This window comes from Octopus bimaculoides, chromosome 19, assembly GCF_046866305.1.
Source record: "Octopus bimaculoides isolate indiv1 chromosome 19, ASM4686630v1, whole genome shotgun sequence".
NCBI classification, from domain to species: Eukaryota; Metazoa; Mollusca; class Cephalopoda; order Octopoda; family Octopodidae; genus Octopus; species Octopus bimaculoides.
The window spans coordinates 5,378,229-5,387,290 of record NC_142946.1 but is presented as its reverse complement, the minus strand read 5'-3'; the positions used below and the strand labels follow the sequence as shown (position 1 = coordinate 5,387,290).

Sequence of the window (9,062 nt, the reverse complement as noted above, 5' to 3'; positions counted from 1 at the left end):
ATTTTCATATTTAGCTAGAACGCCCTGTGTGTGTGTGTGTGTGTGTGTGTGTAAGAAGTTGCGATGACAAAGGAGTAAACAATTGTTATGAACTTTATTAACTAACAGCTGTTTCTGCGGTAAGAGGGTGTCCAATGGTGATGTAGGGACAAACACAGACACAAAGACACACACACACACACACACACATATATATATATATATATATATATATATATATATATATATATAAATGCATATATATACGACAAGCTTCTTTCAGTTTCCGTCCACCAAATTCATTCACAAGGCTTTGGTTGGCCCGAGGCTATACTAGAAGACACTTGACCCATGAACCCAAAACCCCATTTTTGGGGCAGCAAAATCCTTAACCACGCCGCCACATCCATCCCAGTTACCAAAATGATTATAGCAGAATATTTTTACAAATTAGTAAAATAAACTTTCAGACGGAGACCATGAAGTAAGAATTAGCCAGAACATAGAAAATAAATGGTGATGGGCACATCTGGAATGCCTTTAACCATAGGCTCATATGAAAAGGGATAACCTAGGGTTAAACAACAAAGATATACACTTTTACTCTTCACCGGTGTCAGTCATTGGGCCACGACCTAGCAGGAGCACTGACTTCAAAGGTTAAATAAACCCCACCATAGTTCTTTTAAAGTTTGCAACTTATTTGATAGATTTTGTTTATTAAACTGCTAATTAATGAGTCTTAAACACCTTCGTTTCTTTTTCCTTTTCTTTCCTTCCCTTTCTTTCTTTCCTTCCTTCGTATTTATCTCCTCAGTACATTGTTTGCAATTTTCAATAATCCGCTGTAACCCTTTTTTTTATTTTCTATTCCCTTTTTTCTTTTCTTTTTTTTTTTTTACCATTCTTCACCTTACAGAGCAAACTTTACGAAGCCAGCACCATGTCAGTAGCTTTTGCAAAATCATCTGGAATTCTTACAATTTCTCAAACGAATATTCTTGAAGAGTCAATAATGGACTAAGAAAGACTGTGAAAACGGTGAATATCTCTCTCTCCTCCTCCTCCTCTCTTACTCTGTATCTCTCTCTCTCTCTCTCTCTCTATATATATATATATATATATATATATATATATATATATATATATATATATATGCAGCTGGTACTTATTTGATTGGACCTGAAAGGATGAAAGGTAAAGTCGACCTTGACAGAATTTGAACTCAGAATATAGTGACAAACAAAATACTGCTAAGTATTTTGCCCGGCGTGCTAACGATTCTGCCAGCTCGCCACCTTCAACAACAACAACAACAATAATAATAATAATAATAATAATAATAATAATAATAATAATAATAATAATAATAATAATAATAATAATAATAATAGTGAAAACAATGAAAGAAAAGATAAGATGAAAGGAAAGTGATCAGATTCTGTATGCAAACAAGAGAATGCGTTATAATTTGGGCCGGAACCGATAAGAACTTCAGAGATCTGTAATGGTTTGGAATTGTCAAGACTTGTTTCATGTTGGTCATGTAAAATCTCCTATATATGCAAATAATGCAAAATTAAGCAAATGAGATAATTTTTGTTTGTTTGTTTGCAACTAAACGAAGCTTTTGGGAATGTGATAATTAGATTAGTATTTCATGTGATAGACTTGTTGTCGTTATTTGAGCAGTTAATTGGTCTCCAGTAATAGGTGAGAAATTTCAGAGACGATACATTGACATAGCGCCAGCAATGGATAATATTTGTCTAAACTAGAATGGTAGCTTTTACCAGTTCCATGCTAATCTGGTTTCTACTTGGAGAAACTTCTGAGTAGCTTGTGTTTCTAAACATTCTCGTGTTGCTAAATTCCTGTGATGCCTTGCAACAGTTTTCGGTCAAGGCATCTTATAAAGATTGTTTCAGAAAATCAGCCGACATGTTACAAAGTATTCTAGTTCCAAAACACCATCATCATCATCATCATCATCATTATCATCATTATCTTTACATATCTTTTATCTTTTACTCGTTTCAGTAATTAGACTGTGGCCATACCCTTTTCCTCCACTACTTTTTTTTTTTTTTTTTTTTTCTCAAAGAACAGCCATATTGTACTTTCAGTATGAATGATAGTCTGAAGATACATGGCATGCTGTATGTACAGTCTTTTCTGACCATTATATTTTCAGAGACATGAAACTAATTTTAGTTCAGATTTAAATCTTGTGTGTATTAAAGGGTGTATGTATGTTTTCTAGTTTTGATATTACGCACTAATTGTAGACAAACACTCCCATTGGTGTCAATCATTTCCAATTGTCTGCAAAAACATGTCTGGCCATTGTGCTACCAGCATTTGAAATGAATAAAAGCAATATTACCTCCCTTGAAAGCAGAATGAGTTGGTGACAGGAAGAGCACCTGGCTGTAGAAAAATCTAGCTTACAGAATTTTCTCTGACCAACGGAAACCAGGAAAAACACGTTAAAATGCAAAAACACACAAAAGAGAAGCATCATATTTTATTTTCAAATTCTCCTCCTATCCTCTTTTTTCCTCACACACTCTTCTCTTCCTCTTCCTCCTCTTACTCCTACTCCTCTTTTGAGTTTCCTCTTCCCTCAAGCTGTCTTAATCTTCTTTAATTTCTTCAAATCTAATCATTTGTATTAATTTCTATAACCATTCTTTCATATATACCTGAGCGTTATCTGTCGTATACTTTGGAAGTATACTTTGGCCACCATGGGGTAATATCAGGAAATATGACGTGCACCAGTAGAATAATTACAATTTTAACTTTTATCAAATTTCTCGGTTGTTACTCAAAATTATGAAATGAAGACGAATTTTCAATGAGAAAATATCCATTACCTTAAAATATAAATAAATAAAATAGATTTCTCATTTGTATATTTGCAATAAATATGTTATTATTTTTTCTCAGTTTTATCAAAATATAATCACATTCTATTCCATTGAAAACCTATCTCTGCAAAATTTCATTTTTAAGAAATGTATCCGATCCAGAAAGTTATTATAAGACACTCGGTGAAAGAACGAACCATAGTGGTTTCAGTATTTGGCTCATGATTGTAAGGTCAAGTGTTCAATCCCCAGCGGTGCGCTGTGTCCTTGAGCAATGCACTTCATTTCATCTTGCTTCAGTTCAGTCAGCTGGCAAAATTAAGTTGTACCTGTAATTCAAAGGGGTCGTGCTGAATCTCCCCGAGAAATATGTCAAGGGTATGCATGTCTGTGGAGTACTCAGCCACTAGCATGTTATATGGATGTAAACACACCAACATCGGTTGTCACGCAATGGTGGGGGACAAATACAGACACACAAACATATATATATATATATATATATATATATATATATATATATATACAACAGGCTTCTTTCAGTTTCCGTCTACCAAATCCACTCAGAAGGTTTTGGTCAGCCCAAGGCTATAGTAGAACCTGGAACCATGTGGTTGGGAAACAAGCTTCTTACCACACAGCCAAAGCCCGTGTCTATATATGTATTTATTTAGCACACTGGATTTGTAGATGGAAACTGAAAGAAGCTTGTTGTATATATATATATATATATATATATATATATATATATATATATATGTGTGTGTGTGTGTGTAAGTGTATGGTTTGTTCATGTCCCCATAACTTAGTGGATTGGCAAAAGAGGAAAATAGAACAAGTACCAGGCTTTAAAAAAAATGCTGGTCACATTTTTCAAGGTGGTGCCCCAGCATGGCCACAGTCTGAGGACTGAAACAAATAAAAGATATATATATATATATATATATATATATATATATATATGTATATATATATATATATATATACATATATATATAGTTATATATATGGGGATGGTCATTTGGCCAATGAATACACACACACACTGTGTGACTATATATCTCCCTTGCAAGATATTGGTTGACTTCTTCTGGCTGTGATACAAGACATGTCCTTGCACTGAGATTGAACCACTGACCACATGGGTTCAAAGCAAGCGTATTAACCACAAAGCCTTACCCACACCTCTATTATTTCTCATGTATGGACTATTTCTATCGTTTTCTTTTTTACCTTTTGCAGGGCTACATAAGATTTTATGGAGAACAGGGTAAGTGACTTCATCTTTCTCTCTCTCTCTCATTTATTCCTTCTCTTTCACCTTCCTCCAATTCTGCCTCCCTCTTTTTCTTTCTCTGTCTCTCTCTTTCTCTCTCTCTCCCCCTATCTATCTCCTCATCCCCCGTTTCTCTCTTTTTCTCTCTCATTTCTTCCCTCTCTTTCACTTTCCTTCAATTCTATCTCTTTTTCTTTCTCTCTCTCTCTTCATCCCCTCGTTTCCCATTTCTCTCTCTCTCTCTCTCTCTCTCACACACACACACATCTTCCTTCTCTTTTACTTTCCTCCAATTCTATCTCTCTCTCTCTCCCTATCTCTCTCCTCATTCCTCCCTTCCTCGTCCCTGTTTCTCTCTCTTACACTCTCTCTCTCATTTCTTCCCTCTCACTTTCCTCCAATTCTATCTCTCTCTTTTTCTTTCTCTCTCTATCTCTCTCCTCATCCTCTCGTTTTCCATTTCTCCTCCTTTCTCTCATTTATTCCCTCTTTCTCTTTCCTCCAATTCTATTTCTCTCCGCATCCCCTCCATTCCTCATTCCCCATATCTCACTCTCTCTCTCTCTTCTGCTCTCTGTCCCTCTCCCCCACTCTCTCCCTCTCTCCCCTACTATTTCATTAAACAATCTCCTCCGTCCCACAACCACCAAAAACTAACTTTTACACTCAATTTAAACTTCAAGAAACTTCTATTTATTCATTTATTTATCTATTTATTTCCATTGTTTTTCAGTTTCTTTTTTTTTTGTTTTTCTCAGTAGATTATTTTCCTTATAAACCTCCAATTTCTTTTTCCGTTTCTCATTGTTTTTTCTTTTGTTTTTTCAATTATTTTATTGTCTTTCTTTCCATGCATATTTCCGCTTCGTTTCCACCCTCTTTCCTCGTCGCATCCTCACACTAAATTATCCGTCTGGTCTAATCAAAGAAAGTAATATATATTTATCTCTTCTTGTTCTCTCCCTACATCATCATCATCATCATCATCATCTTCATCATCATCATCTTCGTCAGATTTTCCTTCTTTTTCTTTGTTTAGTTGTTTTTCCATTCTTTTTCCTTCTTTATCAACCTCCAGTCTAAACAAATTCACACTTCTGTTGCCTCTTTTTCTTCCTTATGTGTGTGTGTGTGTGTGTGGTGTGTATGCACATATCCATATATATACATATGTGTATCTTTATATATATATATGTATGTATATATATATATATATATATATATATATATATATATATATATATAAATGCATATACATATACACAAACGCACATGTACATGTGTGTGTATGTATCCATATGTATATTTATACATATGTTTGTGTGTATACACATATCTATATCTATGCATATATGTACTTTGTGTGTATATATATATATATATATATATATATATATATATATATATATATATATATATACATATATATACATACATACATACATATATACATTCATACATACATGTGTATATATGCAGATATCCATATGTAGGCACATATGCATCTTTATATATATATATATATATATATATATATATATATATATATATATATATATATATACATATATATATACATATATGTATATACATATATGTTTGTATATATATATGTATGTGTATATATATATATTTATATATTTATGCACAAATACACACACATATACATGTACATATGTGTATGTATGTGTATCAATATGTATGCATATTTATACATGTGTGTGTGTGTATGTGTGTGTGCATGTGTCTTTCTTCTCATTACACACCAATCAGAAAGTACAATCTTTGATTTGATCTCTCTCGACACGAGTCAACCCATTGGAAACTTGCAAACTTCTTGTGCAGCTATTGTTGTTGTTGTTGTTGGTGGTGGTGGTGGTGGTGGTGGTGGCGGCGATGGCGGTGGTGGTGTTGCTATTGTTTCTGCCCCAAAACAAAACAAAATGCAGTCTTTGTTTTCTCATGAATAAAGAATTGAGTGAACAACAATGAAGATGATTCTATTTTACCATTTAAATCAAGTTCCTCATTCACGGAAATGATCCCTGTCTTCCCCTAACAACCTAAGTCGGATGGCAATCTGATTTTGTCTTTACACATATGTGTATACATACACATATATACACACACACACACTATATATACTTATACACATACATATATATAATATATACATATACATACATACACATATATATATAATATACACACACACACTCAAACATATATATATATATATATATATACACATATATATATACACACAATATATATATACCTATACGCATATATATAATATATACATATACAAACATACATATATATATAATATACACACACACACTCCAACATATATATACATATACATCATCATCATCATCATCATCTTTTAACGTCTGCTTTCCATGCTAGCATGGGTTGGACGATTTGACTGAGGACTGGTGAAACCAGATGGCTACACCAGACACACACATATATATATATATACACACACACACACACTATATATATATATATATATATACAAACATACATATATATTATATACACACACTCAAACATATATATATATATATATACATATACATACATATGTATATATACACACACACACATATATACACCAATATATACATATATATATATATATATAGTTACAAATATACATGTATACTTTGATATACACATACACACGCATACATACACACACACACAAACATATACATTTACATATATATATATACATATATACATTTACATATATATACACATACATACATACGTCTGTATGCATGTATATTTCTTTTGTTCCTTTTCTTCATTTCTTCCACTCCATCAGCTTCAACTTTTCCTTGTATCCGTCTGCTATTGATGAAATGTAATAACCAGCCACAAACACTTTTCATACAAACGTGTGTGTGTGTGTGTGTGTGTGTGTGTAATTATATAGTGTGGTTCAAATTTAAATTACGCAGCGATTAACCACTTAACTATTTGTGTCCTTGTATATCAAAAAGGGAAACTGTGGAAAGGATTCATATTCTCGTCCAAGTTTCTTGATTTCCTTTCTTTGGTCTCCAGAGATAAAGAGGTCACAGAGTACACGTGAAACAAAAAAAAAATAAATAAATAAAACAAAACAGGAGAATCAGTCCATAAGATATCTAATTATTAGTTACGAACAGACTGGTGTATATTGTTTTGGTTTTTACATGTACACGTGTTGTCCACTCTGCTGGTCAGTTGGCGTTAAGAAGAGCATCCAGCTGTAAAAACCATGCCAAAACAGACACAGATGTCTGTTGCAGGCTCCTGCCTGGCCAGTTCCTGTCAAACTGTCCAACCCATGCCAGCATGGAAGGCGGATGTTCAACGATGACGCTGGTGTATATACATCATCATCATCATCATCATTTAATGTTTGTTTTTCATGCTGGTATGGGTTGGACTGTTTGACAGGAGCTGGCCAGTCAGAGAGCTGCGTCAGGCTCCACTCATCTGTTTTGGTTTGGTTTCTATGTCTGGATGCCCTTCCTAAAGCTCATGCATTACCCCATGTCAGTCTGCTTTGTGGCCACACAGCTTTTTTTGTTGTATATGTATGTTTTATTTTGTCATGTTTGTTTTCGTCAATGCCCAGTACATTCATTAGCTATTCCCAGTGACTTTTTACCACTGGCGCCACCAAGAGTGAACAATATCAATGTTAAAGACGTGAGATGAAGAACGAGCTACAAATTTTTTCATTAATTATACTTTTTAATTTTATTTTAGAAATTTGAATGACAGCAGAGTTGATAAGTTTATCAACAACTCCACAAAGGGCTAAATGATAAAAGAAAAATATTGACTCCTTGTTTTGACTCGTGCGAGTCCAGGCATGATTTGTCCAATTCTGGTGTTATCAGAGTCCAGAATTTTTTGTTGTGTTTATTGTTTTATTTATTCATTTGTTTATGTATTTCTTTTTTTTTTTTAAATTTTAGATCTTCCTGATGACATGAGATGAAAGTGGAAACAGAGGGGAAAACGAGAGAGAGAGAGAGAGAGATTAAGAAAGATGAAAAGTCTGTAAGCTGTTTGTTCTAACCCAGCTACGAAGGAAGAAGTGAAAAGGTGATACTTTGAAAAGGAGATTTGCCTGTTGCTAACAAGCTAATCACCGTCATAGATTAGCAACACATAGCTAATCTGGTCACCTTCTAATGTTAGCAACGCTAGCTTGTCATTTTTTGAAGATTAATACCATCAGCTAATAACAACCCACTGAGATTAGCAACACTGACTGATCATCTTTGGAGATTAGCAACACTATCAATATCAGCAAATAATTCACAGAAATAAGCAACCCTAAAAAATGAATTCTGGGAGATTAGCAATGCAAATTCACAGTACAAGCAGATTAGCCCTGCTAACTAATCACCCTCAAAAATTAGTCACATCAGCTAATAGTCCACGGAGATTAGCAACACAAATTGATCATCTTTGAACACTAGCAACAGTAGTTAATCACTCACAAAGATCAGTAACACCAGCTGGTCTTCAAAGACTAACAACACCAGCTAATCATCTTCACAGATTAGCAACACCAGCTAATCATCTTCACAGATTAGCAACATTGGCTAAGAAAAAAAAAAAACTCACAGATGCTATTTTATAAATTTTATTTTTTTACTTTTATTTTTCACACATGGATTCACTAAAAAAAATGCTCAAAGTTAAAATTTCCTGATGCTTTGTTTCATTGCAGATGAATCTAAGCCACCACATCACTTAGCATATTGTATGAGTGTGTGCATTTTCGTTTGTGTGTGTGGGAGAGTATGTAAGAATGTATGTATGTGTGTATATACATATATATATATATATATATATATATATATAAATGAATCTATATATGTACAAATATCCATGTTTGTATATGTATGTATATA

At 33.5% G+C, this 9,062-nt stretch overlaps 1 protein-coding gene across 1 annotated transcript in view; it reads left to right on the top strand.

Annotated features, from left to right (window-relative positions):
- The window catches only part of LOC106881045 (phospholipid-transporting ATPase IF), a 94,575-nt gene extending 85,723 nt beyond the window's left edge, over window positions 1–8,852 (top strand). Inside the window, exons 29-31 of the mRNA XM_089366543.1 lie at window positions 899–1,020; window positions 4,095–4,122; window positions 8,115–8,852. Of these exons, the coding sequence (XP_089222669.1) occupies window positions 899–1,003 (105 nt within the window). The 3' untranslated portion in view covers window positions 1,004–1,020; window positions 4,095–4,122; window positions 8,115–8,852. The remainder of the gene's footprint in view (window positions 1–898; window positions 1,021–4,094; window positions 4,123–8,114) is intronic.
- The last annotated feature ends 210 nt before the right edge of the window (window positions 8,853–9,062 follow it).